The sequence below is a fragment of the Sardina pilchardus genome, chromosome 23, assembly GCF_963854185.1.
Source record: "Sardina pilchardus chromosome 23, fSarPil1.1, whole genome shotgun sequence".
NCBI classification, from domain to species: domain Eukaryota; kingdom Metazoa; phylum Chordata; class Actinopteri; order Clupeiformes; family Clupeidae; genus Sardina; species Sardina pilchardus.
This window is the reverse complement of record NC_085016.1, coordinates 9,728,267-9,749,787: the sequence shown is the minus strand read 5'-3', so window position 1 is coordinate 9,749,787 and position 21,521 is coordinate 9,728,267. Positions and strand designations below refer to the sequence as shown.

General features: G+C 43.8%; 1 protein-coding gene and 1 long non-coding RNA gene across 2 annotated transcripts; both read left to right on the top strand.

The window, feature by feature from the left end:
- The first annotated feature begins 14 nt into the window (after positions 1–14).
- si:dkey-1h24.6 (uncharacterized) lies at positions 15–6,339 on the top strand. The gene is made up of 4 exons (XM_062527784.1): positions 15–346; positions 3,107–3,412; positions 3,889–4,046; positions 4,558–6,339. The coding sequence occupies exons 1-4, from the start codon at positions 244–246 to the stop codon at positions 4,666–4,668; spliced, it is 678 nt and encodes a 225-aa protein (XP_062383768.1). The 5' UTR covers positions 15–243; the 3' UTR covers positions 4,669–6,339.
- A 14,213-nt stretch (positions 6,340–20,552) lies between these two features.
- LOC134071191 (uncharacterized) lies at positions 20,553–21,271 on the top strand. Its single transcript, XR_009937027.1, has 3 exons — positions 20,553–20,730; positions 21,023–21,164; positions 21,251–21,271. It is a non-coding gene; the product is annotated as an uncharacterized LOC134071191 (long non-coding RNA).
- The last annotated feature ends 250 nt before the right edge of the window (positions 21,272–21,521 follow it).

Genomic DNA, 21,521 nt, shown 5'->3' with positions numbered 1-21,521 from the left:
GTAGGTGGAAGCAAGTGACAGAATCGAGCAGTCTCTGCACAATCTGCTACCGGTCGCCACAACCATCCTGCCATGCCCTGCTTCTCTGCTTTCAGCCACACCATATCTCTGTACACGTCTGTGTGTACTGTAGTTTATTGCTGATATACCGCTGGAGCTTGCTGTGTGGACTGGTACACACCTCATCTCTTGCCTGAGTTTTTGGAGGGAGTCTGTCGGGGCCTCAGCCCGTTGCCGTGCTACATGGATAGAGGAATGGCTGCCATGAGGCTCTGGGTTTTTGCTGTTCACGTTTGTCTTAATGTGATTTGCCAGGCTAAAACGGAGGATTACCGTCCATGTGAAGGTTAGTGCTCTCTTCTGCATAATGGTGTAAAAGGTTATTAACATCTCTGGATGCATTGGTGATGACAAGGAATTTGGTCAACAAAATGAAAAAAAAAAAAAGTTAAATGTTATGTTTTTTTTGTTGTTACAAATCTGTGAACCTGGTGTATGGTCTGGTCAGTCTTTGTACTCTTTCCATTTTGGCTGTATCCTGACATATCCAAAAACTGACCCTTAGATCTGTGCGCACTTGGCTGAAGAGCCAACAGTCCTACACTCTGGGGGCATGAACATAGGGACTCATAAACATGCCCCCAGAGTGTAGCGCTGTAACTACCATGCAGCTTTAGCTGTCGGCTGCAGCAACGTAAGCTAGGTAAAACCGTTTGTTTTCCCGTACTAACCGTACTCAGTGCCTTTGAGAAACAGAGATCTGTGATATGTGAAAAATCACCAGAATTCTCCTTTAAATCACATAATAGAGTATACGCAGATTTGACATCTGAACCAAATTCATCTTTACACTTAGACCTCAATAGGCTGTATCTGCAGACTTTTGTAAGGCAGGATCCAATCATGTAATTACACAGTTACAATTTGCAAAAGCCTTTTTACACAAATGCAAAAGCCTTTTCTTGTAGGCTACATATTCTTGTATTATTAAGAAGTCTGATGATTTAGGCGTTTCTCCTGTAATGTTGGATAATTCAGAGAACTGGTCAAATGTGATATACAAAGAACATTCCAGCGCTCAGAGTGTAATCAGCGTAATGAAGCCACAGTGGCTCCTCATTTCTAGATAGGCCTACTCATGTGATGAAGAAATGTAATCAGTCAGTCAAAAAGTTATATTATATTTATTTTTGGGATCTGTTGGGATTTGAGTGACAGTCTTATACCTACTGTGCGGTATATCTCTCCATCTATAGATATATTCCAGAGCAGTTAGTATTTTAATCTCTAATATCTAATATCTCTGATATTGCCATTTAGAGTTTTATTGACTCTATTGTCACGTTGGTCTTCAATAGATGTGGATCACAGTTTGTTAACTGGACAATTGCCAATGGTGTTATCTATGTTTTAAAAATCTCCCATTGGTTCTATAGTAGATGAGGTCTTCTCATCTTTTGTGCAACTTCAAAGGAACTTGATGATTCAAGTATTCCTTCTGTTGTGTGAGACAGTTCAGAGAACTGAACAATGTGAGATACAGAAACCATCTGAGTGTTATGCAGCCTTTAAAGAGGAGTGGGTTGGAGTTCAACGGAAAGCTTTTGTCGAAAGTTTCAAAGCTAAAGATAAGTGAAAGAACCTCCACACTTCACGTCCTAAAGCGGCATACCTTTGTGTGTGCCAAATGCAACTGCAGAGGAAGAGGACACAGACTCAGTGCAGTGGCAGACGGCTGTGTTCCATTCCATTACCCACATGCATGCACTGCACTGTCTGTTTTATGCAGAATTGTATCCAGAGATATGAACTGATTACAGTATTCTCATAACCACACTTGGGTTTTGCATGCATTTTGTAGATGATAAAATAAATCTAAGATAAATCTGCTCGCTGACTTCTCCTTCGACAGTTTTTTGCTGAACGTGAAGAAATGTTGCTGCATCAGCATGGCACCACTGCCCTGTGGTTTAAGCCCAAGATTAGTTTAAGAAAGACTGCTTCATGTATGTCTAGGTGTGCCTCGTGAATTGGGCTTCTCAGTATGTCTCTATCATACTACTCTGAGTACACTAATAGTACTTTTTGACCTAACACGTTGATGCACTCAAAATATTTATTTCCCTTTAAATTATGTCCACGGCTTTGGTCAAATTTAGCATTTTTGAACACTTCACTTTTTCAGATCAGAGGGGGACATTCTACCCTAGCAGACAGTCAAACAGTCAGTCAGTATACTGTACGTATACCAATTGCGATCCAATTTGCAATCCAATTTGGACATTTTGGAAGTTGGAATACCTCACATTTGTTTTCTTTTTAATAGGGTCAGGTTCATTTGGATACGATATTGATTGATGTACAGTACATTTCATCTCTTCAGTGTTTTATGCTCCATAATCGGAGGTGTAAAAGTCCGACTTCAGAAAGAGAAAGCCCCACTTTAATAATTTGATAAGTTGATTCTAACTAACACAGCTCTTAAGCCAGGTTGATCAGGTAATCAGTGAACCCACCTGTGTTAAACTTACAGGAATAAGCAATACACGGCAGGACTTTTACTTTCTGATTCTGAATCAGACTTACATCTCTGTCCATAATAATTGTTATTCTATTGACAACTTGCCCATTTTACCGTATGCTCATTCCATATAGCCTAGTATTATTCCTGACATTGAATGCATATTCTATTAGAATTTCATCCATGGCATGTTTGGATATTGGATTACACCAAACTATAAAAGGTCTTTATAATATTTAACACTTACCTTATAAGTAGATTCACACTTACTTTGTTATCAAGTGTAAGGGGCTGTGGGAGCCACAATAACAGCTTGATATTGTAATTTGGGCTCAGGTAATGGGGACTTAACTGTGGCTCAGGTAATTGTGACTTGACTCAAACACGTCTTAGGTAACTGACTTGGATCTAGACTTGAGTGAAGATTTCGGTTTCGAGGTTTACGGATTTAATTAGAACACATGAATAAGGACATTTTCAAAATAGGCATTATAATATGATAATATTATAATATCCTATTTATTATTGCCCATTTATCCCTGCCTTAGCTAACCTGTAGGCCTACTTCCTTTTCCACGTTCTCAGGCTGTAGGAACTTCTCGATGCCATGCCCTCCCATGGGCGGTGATGAGAGGACCATCAATCTCACCAGAAACGGAAAACGTCTGCACTTTTTGAACTATGGCAGCACTAATCAGACTCTGACTCAGCCCACTACGGTCCTCAGCACCAGAGAGTTCATCCAGCACATAAACAAATCGGATAAAACGTCTTACTTCTCGATTTCGCAAATGAACATCAATTCCTCCGGGTTCTACGCTTGTGAGGTCTGTATCCTCTACCCGCCACCAACCTCCTGTAAATGCAACTCAGAAGTCGTTGTGTTCCTAGGTATGTACACCAATTTACTCGGCGCATATATCCGCGTATTTGTTTGTCAAATTAAGAGAACTCAGATAAGGGAGTCTGAGAAACTAGTTTAAGAAACACTGTGGATACAAAAGGATGTTGTTTTAAAGGGATACTCTGTTGGCATAGACTTGTCAGTGGCAGACTGAGTCCCTTTAACATTCAAAACTGTTTCTCATGTACTATCATTCTACATTGTACCTCTCCAGGCTTATTACAGTGGTTATGAGTACATAATTGTTTTGATCAGGTTTTCATGAGGAGGGTTAGCTTTGAATCTTAAACATGTGATTCATGCCATTAACATTCGTAATGTAACAGTTAATAACAGATAATCATCATTTACACATCTCACGGTCACCCGACCATGTAATTCACACTCCCTCATGTTTATCACACAATGGCAACAAAGTCTCTTTTTCTACTCTTTTTCACCCTGCTGTCTGACTGGTTCTCAGAGAACAGCTGTCCTTCTGAGAAGCCTCCTGTGGAAGGGACCGTCCCGCCACATTGCCCAAGCCTTATCCCTGACCACAGACACATCCCTCTCCTGGTGGCTCTCGGCTTGGTCACCCTCTACGGTCTCCTCCTCACCCCGGTCACCTTCAAATTCTGGGTGAGTGAAGCACAAACAAGCAATATAATATATCACACTTGTGTACCGTCCAGTTAAACACGCCCAGTGTTCAGGCAACCTATAATAGAGAAGAAAGCAGGCATGTTGACAACTCAGTCTCAAACCTAATTATTTATTATGTCTGAACTAGCTGAACAGCCATCCAGCTGTGCACTGACACCAGCCTTGTTTTTGTTCAACTAGCACTGCAATAAATGCTTCAGAAAGTTAAGTGATGCAGATGATATAATGTCAAAAAAACAAATCACCAGAACATCGAAATCGTGAAACATGCCAGTTTTAGAAATACTAAGTTAAGTTTAGAAATACTTCAGTTTAGATCCAAGAACTGATACAAGATATGGGAAAAGAGGAACATAGAACTGAGAAAACAGAGTGGCTGTAGCAATATTCAACTGAGGGATTGAGTAGAGTATGTGTATGAACATTAGGAAACAGAAAGAGTTTTTTTTCTTCTCACTGAAGCAACTTTGTTTTCCCTTTTTAACAGAGAGCATCGAGAAAGTCACAATTTCAGGATCACGACTACATAAACATGAGACTGTTTGGCCGGGGCAAGTACAATGGGGTTCAGCACCCAGTCCACCCAGGAAAGCATTAACATGTAACATATGCATGGAAAAGCGTGAGGAAGGCAATCAGTCAGACAGAAGCCTCCGTAATCTGTACAAGCCTTATCCAAAGGACAATCTGTTAAAGAATTTGGTGTGACTTTTTGACCACTGTCTGTGGTGTGTTGATTTGATTCGGTGGGTGAGTCTGCTCAGTAATTGTCATCAAAAATTGTCTTTACAACACGCTGAGGTCATGTATCTGTACATTTAATAAAAATATAATGTAAAAAATAATGTGCTATAATAATAATAATCTGACTGCTCCTGAGAATGAAAGCCTAATGTGTCGGTAGGATGAGGAACTGAGCTAATGGTCAAGTAGCCTTGTCATCATGTGTATGTCTGTACAGTATACCAGTGTTTTATCCCTGGGTTAGTGTGATCATTTATGTGTGTTCTAGAAATAGTTGACATGGGTTTCATGTATTAAATGGCCTTCATGTAGACTGTTATTGGCTATTGCATTTTGCTATTTTTCTGAGGGCAACTGAGCAGACTGTGCAATATGACAATCTACTGCTGCAACAGTGTGGTTAAAACTGAAAATGCTTAGCTCACGATGTTAATGAATGATTGCACGAAAGGAAGTCTGTTGGTTAGCTTTCTCAACGCAGGGGGACTCCTCCCCTCCTCCTCTTCCGACCACCACCATATTTTGCCCAGTTCGTTGGGGGCCAAGCAGCCAAGTAGCGAAGGCACTCATGTTTCTAACTTTTTTTTATTACTATCATTACACATATTTGTTCTGGTAAAAAATTGCACAGTTTTGCACACTGGTTTTGGACAGTCCCATGATTCCTTTCACCAAGTTTCATGTTTGCACCCCACAGGTCAAATTTTATGGTGTGTTGGGATTTTTTTTTTTCTTTCTTTAAACTGTATATTTTTTGGGTGTTTTTTGCCTTTACTTGGACAGGACAGTGAAGAGAGGGGAGAGAGAGATGGGGTAGGACCGGTACATGACCACAGGTCAGACTCGGACTTGGGTCCCCGTGGGTGCTAGGACCCAATCATGGTATGGACGCTGTAGTCCGTAGCTTGTTGCTCCACAGTTCTACCCATGTGTTGGTATTTGGTACTTACCAGCAGTGTCTGGTAATATTATCAGAGGCCCCAACGTTGGGACATGCAAACTTGTAACATTGACTTAACCGATTTTGGGCACCATATTCAATTTTCCTGAAAACGGAACAAATTTTGTCCAATTTTCAGGAAATTTACCATAGATTGTCTTCAGACCAGGCCCCCCAAGCTACGAATGCCACTATCAGTGAAGTTGTGAAAACCTAAGGAAACCTTAAGGCTTATACCCTACATTTTAGCCTTTCCCCTAAACTTTTTATCCATTTATTCATGTGCCCTTTTAATTCATTTTACCCTCTTCTTTGATCTATTTTACCATTGTTGTCTTTGTTTTATAATTTATTTTACCTTTTTATTTTACCATTGTAGTATTTCATTGTATTCTTTTTCATTTTTACTGTATGTGTTCTCTGCTGTGCCCAGTTTTATTTGCCATATCTTTTTTTTATGCACTGATGATAGTCATAGTAAATTCCAATTCCTAATGTACTATAAAGCCAATGTCTTGTGTGCCATTAATCCCAGATGTTCCATTTGTAGAAATATCCTAGAAATAAACAACTTTTGCCATTTCAGGTTTTTATGCAGCCATCTATTTCATAAAATGGACACGTCAAAGAAAAAAACATGGTTGTGCTTGAGTGGAGGTAGAGTGGAGGCTTTATTCCCACTACTGGGAAGTAGGGACGAGTGAAGCAGGGGTGTGTCCAAGAGGTTGAACAAATATTGCCATCTGGTAAACCAGATTATAAAAAGGGAGAGAGATGCATATGAATTCAGAAATTAAAGTTATCTTGGAAAAAATATGAGAATAAGCTCCAGGAGTGTAACAGCCTGCTTCGGTCCCCACGATGCATATTCTATCAAAATATCATAATATCTGACCACCAGACGGGCATTGTCATGCCTGCCATGCCAGTCAACATGTGAGGCACCAAAGGACTAAGGGGGGGCATGGAGCCTGCCGTCTGTGGGTGTTGCACTGCCTGTGCCAAGCAGAAGAATGAGAATTGTGGCGGCGGCATCGCTGGTGGAATTTGACCAAGGTCTCCAGTGCTCCATGGTCAAGTGAACAGCATTTTTATCACGTTTGAAGGAGTTTGTGAAGTTCTGTATTCAAAAGGGCCTTAAGCACATTTTGTTAAATTAATGTAATGGTTAAGTAATTTTATTGCTTCCAGGTGTAGTCAATGAATCTGTGCCATGCCCCCCCCCCCCCCCCCATTTCTCTGCAATTAAAGGCATTTTGCCTATGTTGCCTATGCAACATTTTCAACTTAATAAAACAATTTAGAAATCATTGTGATGTTGTGACGAGACACAATGTTGTGACGGGAATGATGGCTTTCCCTGTCTTCTAGAGAGTTGCAAGATTTGCACTAGTGTCAAAGCAGTGTCTGAATCAGGAAGTCATGAGAACAAGAACATCCTATAGCATACGGAAAATTAACTTAAAATCTACATTTCTTCCAGATGCCCACACCAACACACATTTAACACTGGAATATACCCAGGAGGTGGGAAACTCCAACTTCAGACAGTAAAAGTCCAATCATGTATTGGTTCTACTTGAGCTAGCCTACCTGTTCTCTACCTGGCTGAAGATTTAGCAGCTTAGGAAACAGAGTGGTGACACTCCCATAGGAGACTGTGGTGAAAATGTCAGGGCTTTCCCTTGCCAGTTTCCGGGTTATGGGAGTTTTGGAACTTTCAAACAGTTTTTAATTTCCAGACCTTGTGAAACAAACCACTTACCCTGCTTGTGAAACTATGCTTCAGTAAAAGCATTACAAATGGTCTTGCAAGTTGAACAACATTCCATTCCTTCACATTCTGTACAGAATAATTGATAGGCCTACTAAAACACTCAATCTAACACTCTCCATAATGATTCATTACAAAAAGATGATCTATAGTAAAGTATAATAAATAGGTCCACTTACAGTATGGTCAAAATGACTCCATGACAGGTGTGTGACTGCAGCTTTATTCTCGATAATGGGACAATGTTAAACACATATCAGTCCCCATGCTGTCACATGATCAAATTTGTTTACGGTTTCCTAGAAATAAAGAGGTGGCTCATATTGTCCCTATGCTTAACTTACCCTCTCCCTATACAAATGAACAGTATTATGAGTGAAAGCAATATTCATCTAACGATTTTCACCTGGGTGTGTCTGTGTCAGACCAGGAAGCAAGGAAGGAAGAATGTGTATAAAAAGAGAATGTGTATACCGGTAAGTCCATTTCCACTGAACAGAAAAGAAGTCAGACACCATGTCTTTCTTCACCATTGTTCTGCCTTTGCAAATGCTGTTTTCTGCCACTTTTGCAAGTCACTTCTGGGGTGGATCAATGACTTTCTCTCCTAAAGTGCTGTACCCAAATGGTTCTTACAAGGTAAAGTATATTTTATTCTGATTTCCTTTTAATATCATTAATATTGTTATATCTATATCACTGAATATGCAGTAGCCTAGGCCACTTCTTCAGGAGTACACTCTGGTTAATGCTGTTGCTGTTACTGGCGAGAAAAAAACAGTTCTGCCTACTTGAAGTCTTGTCTTTGTTTTCAACACATTGTTCTGAGCAAAATGTTCTAGCCTACTTACTGTATGATCTGGCCTAATTGGTGAATTTCTACCACAGTGCATAAAGTTTCATTTTCTTTTTACCCTCAGTCTCTCTTTCTCTAACCAGAATCATTTTGGTGTGATTCCTCATCTCAGGTGGAGTTTCGCTTCAAACAAACGTTTGGAAGTTGTGGATATTTATTCTGGAGTACCTGCTTCAGTGGAGATTGTGGAACTCAAGTCAGCGTCGAAAGAGGTCAGATATACACCACAGCTGGGAGGAATGCAGATCATTTCAACTGGTGCCAGACAGAAGGGGTTGCGACAAGAGTGATACCCACAGCCAACACATTTAGTTTGAGGTAACTTAGTTTCAGACCATTCTGTTCATTCTTTTGCCTCTCTGCTGTAGCCACTCTCTCATACACTAAATGTGATACACACTTCGGTAATACGCACCACTGGCAATATTGGGACTCAACATTTTCTTGCGCTTCATTTTTGATTAAACAACGATGACTAATGCATTATGTAGCAATAGAGTAAATGTGTAATGATAGCTAACACATTTAGTTTGAGGTAACTTGATATCAGACCATTCTGTCCCAGTCAAACTACAGTAGGATGAGATTTTTGTAGCATTCACCATTTTGCTCTTGGTTACAGAGAAGCTAGCTTCGCTTGGGTGTCTCTCTCAAATAATCCTAGCCTTTCAAACTGGAGGCTAATCACAGTTGTTGATCTTGGAAAACGATCAGACACAAATAAAGCCAACAGATCCCCAATCACCACCAGCATATCATTTCTAAGGTAACATCAGTCCATAATTATTAGATTCATTTTTAAGAAATATTTATTGTATGCATGTGTAGGTACTGAATAGCCTACTATATTTGTGTCAATTAAGATAAATTGAGTTAATGTGTTTAAATATGATATACAATATAACGTGATTAATGGTGATATAACATATATGATATAAAATCGTAATGTTACTGATTCTTCACTAGTGTCCCTCAGAACTGCCCACGGACATATGCGCTTGTAACGTTTGATCCAGACAACGACCAAGGCAGATGCAGATATGGCACTAGGCGCGTGCCGTCCATATTGGCAGGTGGGGCAGCGACCTCCCAGATGCATCTGCCACAAACACTAGTTCCTCAGTAAATCACTGCTTCAATCAAGTCTATTTTTTAGTAATATTATTGTCACATTAACTATCTCTAGTTTCTTTAGGCTTTCCAAATAATCTTGGTCTGTTGACATCAACTTTTGGATAATGGTGGCGATCTAGTTGAGTTTAACGTAGTCATGTATTCTTGGGGCGGGACACCTCGACGGCCGCATTCCTCCGTATGTTTATAGCATAACCCTGGCGGCTTCAATAAGGATTGTAACCTGCACTAAAACACGCGAATGGGCGTCAAGTAGACTGCCCTATACGTTAGACCGGACCCGCGTCACACAGAGCAGGTTGTTTGCGCCACGCCCCTTTTGAGGGGAAAACAAGCCCTCAGAACAAGCCTGAAACAAGCCAAAGTGAACCGGTGTTGTTCAAAGTCACTGATAACGAATAACTTATTATTTATAGATCAGTGTTCACGGTAGACAGACATGCCGAGAAGTTGCTGTGTGGTTGGGTGTACTATCCACAAAGGTAAGAACCCCTAACATTAGCTATACCAAAAATTAATCAGACCAACGAAAACGGAAATCTAGGCTAACACTTGGCTAACATTAAGCTATCGGCTATGACAGAAATGATCATATCTTGGAATTATCTAACGAACATACTTTACATCCGAGCCTGTGAGTCAACTACACTACATTAATAAGAGGCCAAAAATACAGGAAAACAATTTAGTTATTTAACTGGAGACTCAATGAGATCGTATGTTCGGGTATGACACTGGCCACTGTGAGTGGGGTTGTTGCTGCTAGTACGGGAGACCGAAGGGACATATTTTTACTTTGATTGAATTAAGCTTTTGAACGTATCTTTCACGGTCAACGACCGGCAAAGTGGTAATATATTGAGTGGTCCTATTGATTCGTTGTGTTTTCTGTTATTATTTACCCCTACGATTTCGGTACGAATTACGTTTATTGACCCTAATTTGCATTGGAGTTAATGAGAGACGTTGTTTGTTTTCCCCCAAGAAGGGGCTGGAACGTTTCTCGCGAGTCAAGTTCCCGGATGTGCCGGTCTAACGTATGGTCATATTCTAGAACGGTGGTCAAATTATTCCGCCAGTAGCCTACAGGCTGTCGTTTCATTTCCAGATGCATGGCCACTGGCCAGTTGCACCTGTGCATAACCGTGTTGAGTTTCTGTTAAAAACTATTTGAGAGGTTGAAATGAGAATATAAGTTAGCTAACCCTGGTGTCTTCCTTGGCTTAGCAGTTAGTGGATTTAGTAACGTTCATGGACAGCGCAAAAAACGAGAAAGCAACGTTCAAAGGTAAGCTAGAGTCACGTCAAAGATTGTCTAGTTGCTTTATGAACCGTCTCTGGCCACGTCCTGCATTTAAACTGAGCTACAGGCTATAGTTCTGCAACGAGTTAAAAATGATTCATGACACCCAACTGTATTGAGTTGCAGTTACAAAAACCAAACTAGGCTACTTAAAAACAGTATTACATCAGTTAGCAAATTAGGCTAGAACTAGACAGAGCACAGAAAACTAGTTTTGTTTACCCATAGCAACAACGTTGCTATGCTTTGCTGGTTTAACGTGATGAGAACGGTGCCGAAAGAAATCGTTAGGCTATTTCATAGCCACGGTTCTCTGAGGGAGATGAGGGAGACACAGACCGTGACTGACTCTATGGGATAGCGCCCTCGCGCGACCGCTCTTGAAGCCTTTTTAAACACGCCTATTGGCGGAGAGAGCTGTCACTCACAGGTAGCCCCGCCTACCTATAATAAATTACAGTGACACTCGCTCCTCATCACATTGACCAGCTTCTTCAAGACGAGCATGCAGAAGGGGCATCGTTGGTCTGTGTCTCACTCATCTCCCTCAGAGAACCGTGGCTATGAAATAGCCTAACGTTCTCTTTCGGTCGACTCGTTCGACACAGACCGTGACTCTATGGGAGCTTTAAAAACGCCCCTGATGCCCAGCCGGTACAACATGACCATAACCGGAGCCAACTGAGTCCTGCACTAAGCAGTGTCCGTAAGCCCCGGCCCACTCACCCCGAGTACAGCGTGCGCAAAAAACCGGCGCCGTAACATCAAGGCGGTAATGCTTAACAAAAGTATGTGAGGAAGCCCAGCCGGCGGCCGCACATACAGTCTGAATAGGCACACCTCGAAAGGCAGCCCAGGACGCAGCCACACCCCTAGTGGAGTGCGCTCTGACCGCACCAGGGGGATCCTTCCCCTTGGCCCGATAGGCCATAGATATAGCCTCCACAATCCAATGGGACAGTCTCTGTGTAGAGAGTGCGCGTCCCTTAGCCCCAGTTGCGAAGCACACAAACAGTTGCTCACTGCGTCGGAAAGATTCGGTCCTTTCCAAATACACGCGTAATGCACGGACAGGGCATAGCGCATGAAGTCTCTCCTGCTCCTCCGAAGAAAACGGAGGGGGGCAAAAGGAAGAGAGCCGCAGATCAGAGCAGCCATAAGACATAGGCACTTTAGGCATGAACGCAATGTAACACTGTCGCCACCTGCACCGAACTCCAAACATGATGGATGTGTGGAGAGGGCATGAATCTCACTCACTCTTTTGGTGGAAACGAGTGCAAGCAAGAGCGCTGTCTTATAGGAAACAACCTTTATGTCCGCTTGCTGCCAGCACCATGGCTAGGTCCCAAGTCGGAAAATTATGTCTGGCCGCCGGACGGAGGACGCAGGTTCCTTAAGGAACCTGCTCGCAAGAGGATGTGCTCCAGGGGAGACGCCGTCATAGCCTACATGACAGGCTGAAATGGCTGACAAGTAGACTTTAAGCGTCGAGTGAGCTTTGCCTTGTTCAAACAGTTCTTGAAGGAACGTAAGCACTGTCGCGATTGAGCACTGGAAAGCGACAATGCCTCTATGGTCACACCACTTTTCGAATGCTGACCATTTTAAGTCATATAGAGACCTCGTAGAGGAGGCTCTGGCACTCGCGGCAGCCCTGCGGAGCTCAGCGCTTCCCGCTCACGAGGAAGGCGTACAGGTTCCAAATGCACGGGTTCGGATGGAGGAGCTCTCCTCCCATCTGAGACAGGAGGTCCGTGTGGTTGGGGAGGCGCCAAGGCACTCCAACCAAGAGCTGGAAGATTTCCGCCAGCCATGGCCTGTTCGTCCACCACGGGGCGATCAACATCAAGGTGAGGCCCCCGTCCCTCACCCTCGTCAGCACGTTCGGGACCAGGTGAACTGGGGGGAATGCATAGAGAAGGACATTCGGCCACGTATGCACCAGCGCATCCGTGCCCAACGGTGCGTCCCAGTCCAGGATGAAGAAGAACAGTTCACAGTGCGTGTTCTCCTTCGATGCAAACAAGTCGATCTCCGCCCGTCCGAACCGAGCCCATATGTGTTCTATTACTGACGGATGAACCCTCCATTCCTGGTTGGAGAAGGAGGCTCTCGACAGTCTGTCCGCCCTTATGTTCAATCGTCCCCGGACATGAGTGGCCCTGAGCGATTTCAAATGAGCGTTTGACCACGTCAAAACGGCATAGGCAAGACGGTGAAGGCGAAGTGACCGTAGCCCCCCTTGGCGGTTTATGTATGACACCACAGCTGTATTGTCGGTGCTGATCAATACATGTTGTTGCGATAAAATTGGGAGAAAATGTTTTAGAGACAGAAACACTGCCAACAGTTCCAAAACATTTATATGAAGCTGGCTCTGCAGAGCTGACCATGAGCCGCCCACAGCCCAGTTCTCTAGAGTGGCGCCCCAGCCGGTCAACGATGCATCCGTGGTTAACACTTTGCGCACAGCTATCAGGCCCATTGAAGCACCCCGCGACAGCAGCGAGGGGTCTCGCCACATTCGCAGTGCTTGCATGCACAATGTCGAGACGGATATCATTTTGTTCATGTGTGCGCCCTGCTCCGCACACAAGCCCAGGGAGAACACCCACCTCTGCATATCCCTCATAAACAGTTGGCCCAGTGGCATTACTGCTATCATTAGCCGGCTTCACACCATCGGGCCAAAGCCGAGCCAGCCGTGCCGTGCCGGGGCTAATTGCCTTCACACCTCTTGGTGCGGTGCTAACTGCGGGCCAAATCGGGGCTACTAGCCCCTGATTTCTGGCCCAACAAAATAGTTGGGCCAGCCGGGGCTATGGTCGGGCCAGGGGCGGTGTCAAGGTGAAGGTGGAGTCAACCCGTTGCTGTGTGTGGAGTCGACAAACATGCACATCTAATAGTAGCGGTTATGTCCATGTTAAAGATATTTGTCTGTCAGTAGGCTAACTCCGTCCAGAGATCACCATTAGCACAGTAAAAAGTGAACTACCATAACTAACTAACATAGACAAGCGTCCCACTAATTTAGGCTAGGCTATTCCTGCTAGTGTGCTTTCTACGACCAAAGATCCTTAAATATTATTAGCCCAGCTTGACGTTACATTATAAACTTTATCATGCTAGCGCAAACTTCTCCTTTTAGTACACCAGAAGAATACATAAACGCCTGGACATGTAGTGATTTTCACCATAGACCTAAAAGATTTTCACCGCTTATGAAAATACCATTGCAGGTCGTTTGTTTGTTTGGAACAGGAAATCGCGTTGCCGGGGACAACAGGACATTTTCACTCACGCACTCCAACCCATAGATGTATTCTATGCTCTGACCCCTTTCGTTCGGAAATTCTAAAATAACTATGTTTGTTAATGCTTCAAAATAACATTTAATAAATGAACCTTACATTTTCCAGTAGCCATAGATTTGTGGATTTGAACAAAGTCCCGTTTGGTTCTTAGCAGGAGCGTCTACTACTGCCTTCAAAATATTTTCGTTAGCACTCTGCGCTCGGAGTTTGGTGCTAGGCTGTGGACTCGCGGCATCGTCGTGAAACTAATTCCACTGGAGCTCCATGCGGATTTTTCTGTCTATGGATTACTGTAACCGACACACAGCCTTACAAAAGTTTACTGCTCTTCCAGTCAGGTAAAATGTCATTTATGTTACATAACTCATTTAGATACACGTATGTGTCTGTGCCATGCGTTTCTTTAGGAATTCACCGTCATGGTTAGCCCTATAGAAATTAATAAGGGACACAAACGGACAATAAATGGTGACTGACTGCACAGCATAGGAAAGAGAGCTACGGGACTTTCTGCTTATCCTGCTTGAAAAGGTGTGGTAATGGTGACGTTTTCACAAGCGAGGGCGTGCCAAGATGTAATGCGGAGAGGCTAATGGCCTGACAGTCTGAACGCAAAGGTGAGGCTTGTGGACCCGGGCTATTAGCACCAGTTTGGCCCGAAGTTAGCCCGGCCCAAGCTGGCCCGACGGTCTGAAGCCGGCTATTGATGCCATCAAGCCTAAGAGGCGAAGGCAAGTGCGAAGGGGGGCGGTAATCTGAAAGTCGGCCGAATATCTCGACTGTCCCAAGTGAGTTAAGGCTACGGGACTCATTACAGAGCAACCGTGTGGGTGCGCTGATTTTATTCTCACCACAGACAGGGATTTTGTGTTTGTGGGCTGACAAGTATGTGTTTGATCTAAACCCAGAGGAGTAACCGTGGGACTTAGATAATCTGAGTGAGGGGACACTTGTGGGCATGAAGCCTTTATTTTTGTCACGTACAAGGGACATGTGCTTGTGTGACACACGATGATTCCCCCAGAGCTGAGCGTGGGGGGGGTTATGCATGAGTGTCGGGCAAGGCGTGATATAGCCGGCCCGACACCTCGCATGTATGTGCGGGGCTTGCACTCCCGCTACGCCGGTTTCTTTTTCTTAGCCATTGGGCCACGGCGTGGCGGTCGGCCAGTGTCGGCGTCGAGCTGGATCGACGGACGTCGTGCCCAGGCGCCCTGCACCACCGCGAGGGATGGTTGTGGCTGTGGCTGGGACTGGCGGGGTGTCGTCGACTGAAAACGCTTGCTCGGCCACTGGCGTGCGGGCTCAGCTGGCTGTGGCGAGTGAGAGCGTTGTGCAGCAGCCGAAGTCGAGGTCGACGGGGCAAGTCTGCGGGGGAGGAGGTAGCTGAAAGCCTCGTTCTCCTTCTTCTTAGACTCACAGCGGGTCTGCATGGCCTGGACCGCTGAACCGAACAACCCGCTGGGGTCCACAGGGGCGTCCAGGAAGGCATGCCTATCCTTGTCAGGGACCTTAGACAGATTGAGCCAGAGATGTCGCTGGGCTACCACTGTCAGCCCCATAGCCCTCCCGACAGCCTGGTTGGAGCAGCGCGTGGACCTCATGACGAAGTCCATCGCGGTGCGGATTTCAGTCCACAGGTCTTTCACCGGTTTGCCCTCTTCGAGGGCTACACCCATCTCAGCCTGCAACTCAGCCACATAGGCGAGGAGCAGCGACACGGTGTTTTGAGCTCGGGCTGCCTGACCAAGAGCTTTGTAGTTCTTCTCCAGTAGCTGGGAGGTGAATTTAGGCTGCTTGTGCGGCAGTTGGGAGGACACGGTCAAGCCCATGTTGGTGTCCGGAGCCAGGTAGGACGCCAGTGACTGTTCAGCCCTGGGACAATCCATCAGCCCCCTCTCAGCGGCGCCCTCCATCTCCGTTAGAGAGCCGAAACCGATGACCACCCGGTTAGAAAACGGCTTGCCCCAGGTCTTCGCCACGTCGTCCAGACAGTCCTGGAACGGGGGGACCGAAGGCTTGGGAGCAGGTGATGGAGGGGGGAGGAAATTCCCATCTAGCCTGTTGTTCACAGGCGTCGGCGGCGGACGCAGCCACTTGACGCCAAGCCGGCTAGCAGCACGTTGGCACGTGGCAAGGAACAGCTTGCCCGCTGTGGTGTGAGACTCCGCCGTAGCAGGCTCCCCCATAACCGACGCAGCAGTCGAGGCCGGTGCGGGCTGAGAGAGGGGGAAAAACAGTTCGCCGTCCACACACTCCTCCATTGCTACGTCCTCCTCAGAAGAGTACTCCAGCGCTTCCAGAGCGGGGAGTGGCATCGGCGATGGACGCGCCGTGGAGGAGGCTCCTTGCGACCCAGACCGGTTGAGGAGCTGAGCCTCGTCCTCCTCGCTCATTACGAGTTCGGAGAGCAGGGGGTCCGAACCGTCCCGAGTCGGGAGATTGAGTCCAATATCGTCAAACCGGTGCTGTAGTGTTCTGAGCCCGAAGCGAGAACAGGCAGTGCATCCCTGCGGGTTGTCCAAGGCCTCTCGGGCATGTTGGAGCCCCAAGCAGAAGACGCAGGCGGCATGGGTATCCTTCCTCTCAATCGAGTGGCCACAAGCATTAGGGCAAGGTCGAAGTTTGGGACGTACCGCAGAATGCATGGCTTAATGCCTCTTCCCCAAGGAAACAGTTTAGCCGGAACACTCAAAGTAAGATTCGTTGGCGTGGATAGTAACTCTTCAGTTACGGCTTCTTAGCGAGTCTTGAAGAGCGAAAAATGTGATGAGGAGCGAGTGTCACTGTAATTTATTATAGGTAGGCGGGGCTACCTGTGAGTGACAGCTCTCTCCGCCAATAGGCGTGTTTAAAAAGGCTTCAAGAGCGGTCGCGCGAGGGCGCTATCCCATAGAGTCACGGTCTGTGTCGAACGAGTCGACCGAAAGAGAACTAGACTAATCTAGAACTAGCAACTGGGCTGATCTACACAATATTCCACTTACATTTCTGACTGTGTCATGATTTAAGCATAGAACAAACTCCTGTGAAATATGAAATTTTTAAATTTTATGTTTCTGCCCCACCAAAACGTACGGCCACCGCACGCTAGGGGAGCGCCTGGACGAATGAAACGGAGGACAAATGAAACATCGCGATTTTCTCAAGCCGTTCAAAATTGAAACGTCAAAATTTGTCACCAAGCACAGCACGCAAGCCTTGCCAGACCAGGGAAAAATCATGTTGATATGTCACGCTGATCTTGAGTTAGACCCGTCAAAGCATTTTGCCAAGTGTTTGATGCTCATTTTGCCAAGTGTTTGATGCTCATTGAGCTCAATGCAAATCAAACAGGCTAATAGGCTAACTGGAAAAAGCACCATGCCAATCTCTAGCTATGGTGAAGGGTATGTGATGATCAGTGGCGGCTGGTCATCAAAAATTTTGGTGAAGCAAACCCAGAGCAAACCCCGTCGACCGAAGCGGTTGCAGCGTTGGGACCTTATACCACTTCGAACGTGCATTATTTTCCTATAGACGCACGGCGCGTCGTTGATTATCCCTTACATAACGGTATATCGTTCAGCCTTACTCACGGTTCTTCCTCACATTCTACAATTGAAATGTCTCCTTACCGTAGCATCAACGAGCTGTGTAATTTCCACAGAAAGTTTTGGTCTGCCCTCTGCTTCCACTCGTAATTTGTCCTGATATTATGACTGGAAACGAAGCTAGCTACCCTCCTAGCAATACCCTCCTAGCTTGTAAGGGCTCTTGCTAAACAAATTATATTAGGAAACAAAAAAGATATTCACTAACCCTAAGTAACAAAATCCTCATCTACACGGAAAAATAAAGATATGTCTTATGAAATGACTGTTCAACAAATTATGTGTTGTTATTGCTGATTATGAAGCTCTCCTAAATCGTCGCTGTCAAAGTCAGTTAACGATAGTTGCCTTATGAAGGCGTTGACTGGCCAGAGTATTGTGTCAATCATATTCAAGTGACGGAAGTGCAAAATTCTACCCTATCGGTCACTGCTTCACGGGTGGGACTTATCTGCCATAAGGATCCATTGAAACGGGAAAAATCCACGAGCCGCGGGGGGTTTCACTCGATTTACATTGAAGTCAATGGGAAAAGATATCGATGGTAGTGAAGCAAGAAAATCGTCTGATTCACTGCAATTGTCTGTTTCACCGCGGGTGTGGGGATGGCGCTGTTGTCACTCACAGAATTGAATTCAGGAAAACAACTCGTCTTAATGACTGTCTTTCTGTTTCAAAACAGTGAAAATGGGATTATTGTAAGGTTTTTTTTTATTTTTTATGTTTACTTTTTTTTTGGTGAAGCACTGCTTCACCTGTAGTCTTATAGAAGCCTCCTCTGGTGATGATGTGGGGTTATTTTAATTCCAAAGGCCAAGGGAACTTTATCAGGATGCATAATATCCTGGATCCATGAAATAGCTGGCCTTTAAAAATAAAAACATATAAAAAATCCTCCTGCTCCTATGGGAATTTAACATAGGGGTCAATTACTTATGCTCCCTGTATTTAAGGAAGAACATTTATCTATTTACAATACATTCTTCAATCACAAAGAAAATTAGTGTCCTTAGCGGTTTGATTTTTACTCATTTTTTGAATTAAGGCATTACAATCAATTCTCAAAAGATGATTTTATATTCCTCTTTTTAGTCAACTTTAGCATGGGTATGAATACTTACTATAGCCACTGTATGTAACATGACGTCGTCTTCCGGTTGACCTTGTATTTTTAAACAAATATGTTAGGCTGATCAAGTGCTCGTCACTCAACATGACTTAAATCTGTGAAATAATGAAGTTAAATCAGTATATTAATGATATAGCTATATAGATATAGCTATGACTCCCACCGACCTCATTAGTCCAAATGTGCATTTGAATGCAGCAAATATTATTTGATAGCCTAATTACTTAAATATTGCGAGAATTCTCCTAAAAATGTAACAGCACTTACAAAACATGTCCCTTGACAGGTATATTACATGAAAACGTGAATAATGTTTACAGTTTCTTTAGATTTGATAATGTTTCATTTGTCCTACCCCAGCGTTTAAACTGTCCAGGCTGTCACTCGGGACATTTGAAACAAATGACCACTTCTGTTCAAACTTAGATTACACCACAATCGTCATACATATCCTACCAAATATCACAAGATTTTAAGAGACCACACATGTGAGTTGCTGATCACACAAAAAAAATGTTTATTTTTGCAACGTCGTCTTTGAAAACAACGTTTAACCGAAAATTGTTTCATCCGTCCAGGCGCTCCCCTACTGCTCGTGGATGAAGAATGCTCTGCCTGCCAGCTTCCTGCTGGGTTTACCCTGACGCAAAACAGAATCAAAGACAAAGTATATATTCTTCTACTGCTTTATACGGTTCTTTGGAAACACAACTTTGTCAAAGTGAATCAAGACATTCTCCACTTTACATTATCTCAGCTGTCATAATAACACATGAACCCTAACTCTAACACTAACTCTAACCCTTCATTATAATGACATTAATAGATGGCAAGGTGACAGGTGTGTTTGAGTTCCTTTCCTTTCTACATTCCACCACAGTGGGGGAAAATGTGCCTCATCTAAATAACCATTCTAATTCCTCATTCTTCAATCTTCATACACACGCACACCTGTATGAAATTTGCACTGGTGTGACAACAAAAACAGTCTGGGTAGAAGTGTCATCACACTCTATCTCTGCCAGGCTGTGTCTGCCACCGGTCATGCTTTTCATGAGTGGCATTCAATTTAGGATGTGCAGTCTGAATTGTTTGCTTATTCAAAGTCCAAAGTAGGGTATTCAAGGTGTCAAATGCAGATAATATAAGCACATAAACAGTTGGTAAGGTGTTGATAGGGAACATATAGGCTAGTGATTTCTATCTATCTATCTATAAATTGCAGTAACATCTGTTATTGTGTGTGTGCGTGTGCGTGTGTGTGTGTGTGTGCCACATATCTGTGGAACCATTGGCGCGATTGATATGAAACGTACCAGGTGTCTCGCTGTGGGCATGAGTGCAGTGCCAAGTTTGACGTTGTTTGGATAAGAAATGCAAAAGATAGGGACACATTGGCTTTTGCCTCTCTGCTGTAGCCACTCCCTCATACACTAAATGTGAACTCACTTTGGTAATACGCACCACTGGCAATATTGGGACTCAACATTTTCTTGCGCTTCATTTTTCATTAACAACGATGACTAATGCATTATGTAGCAATAGAGTAAATGTGTAAGACTAATGATAGCCTACTTTTATGTGGTCCGGGAATATAGTGGGAACTTCTATTGACACAATACATAATATATTTTATGTGATTTGTTTTAACATGTTTCAACACATTTATAAACATTCCTTTCTTAGGATTTCTGCTTACTAAGTTATAACAGTGCCACAGCTGGTGTCTATGGGTTAGAGCTGGTTGTGGAGGATTTCCCCCAACAAAGCATCAGTCTCTCCTACACAAATGGTTCCACCGTTTTCAGAAGTCCATTTAATCGAGAAGGCAGTCCTCTTAGCAAGCTTCCTCTGCAATTTGCCATCAAAGGTAAGATTTGTTGATACATCTCTCTTTACATATAGCAGCCCTCTGATGGTACATGGTTGTGAGTATTCTGGTCCCTCTATGAAGAACACAGGTCAGCATGTAAATTCATACATCTACCACTGACATCAGATCACATCTTGCTAGCTTTTTAAAATCATTTGGGGCATTTGTAAATTACATCTTAAATCATCTTAAAATTAATCATAAATCACATATCATTACACATAATTAGTAATTATTAATAATTACTAATTATGTGTAATGATATGTGATTTATGATTAATTTGGCCAGTTGAAACTGCCATTGCTTCTTGTGTTGAGGGAGAATACTTGCCAAAGTTCGTTCCTCCAACCCCTGAGAATGGGGAGACAATTCTAGCTGTGGTCAACCAGGAGCTGAAGATCATAATAAATGCAACAGCCTCTATGGCAGGGTAAGACACTGTTGTTGAAACTGCCTCTAAAACATTTTATTTGTTGTATTTAGTCTGACTGTTCTATGATGTCTTTTATTTTGAAGAATTCGTGGTCTTTTGATAAGTGGACCCTTGAATATCACATATAGCTCAGAAATATCTGATGGCCTTGAACAACACATCCTGAAATGGACTCCAAGGAGTGATGATCTTGGCGAATATTTTCCCATCTGTTTTGTTGCTGAAACTGATCCAATAAAGTAAGTCTATAAAGAAGTACACGTTTAAAAAATGATCTGGTTACATTAAACCGCATACAGTACATTTAAAAATGTATGTGGTTTAATGTCACATTTGAAAGAAGACATTTTAATA

Bases quoted from the DNA above. Each gene is read 5' to 3' on its own strand.
- si:dkey-1h24.6 (XM_062527784.1), top strand. From the start codon at position 244: ATGGATAGAGGAATGGCTGCCATGAGGCTCTGGGTTTTTGCTGTTCAC. The intron at 347-3,106 runs GTTAGTGCTCTC...CCACGTTCTCAG, and splicing joins GGATTACCGTCCATGTGAAG to GCTGTAGGAACTTCTCGATG. The intron at 3,413-3,888 runs GTATGTACACCA...ACTGGTTCTCAG, and splicing joins AGAAGTCGTTGTGTTCCTAG to AGAACAGCTGTCCTTCTGAG.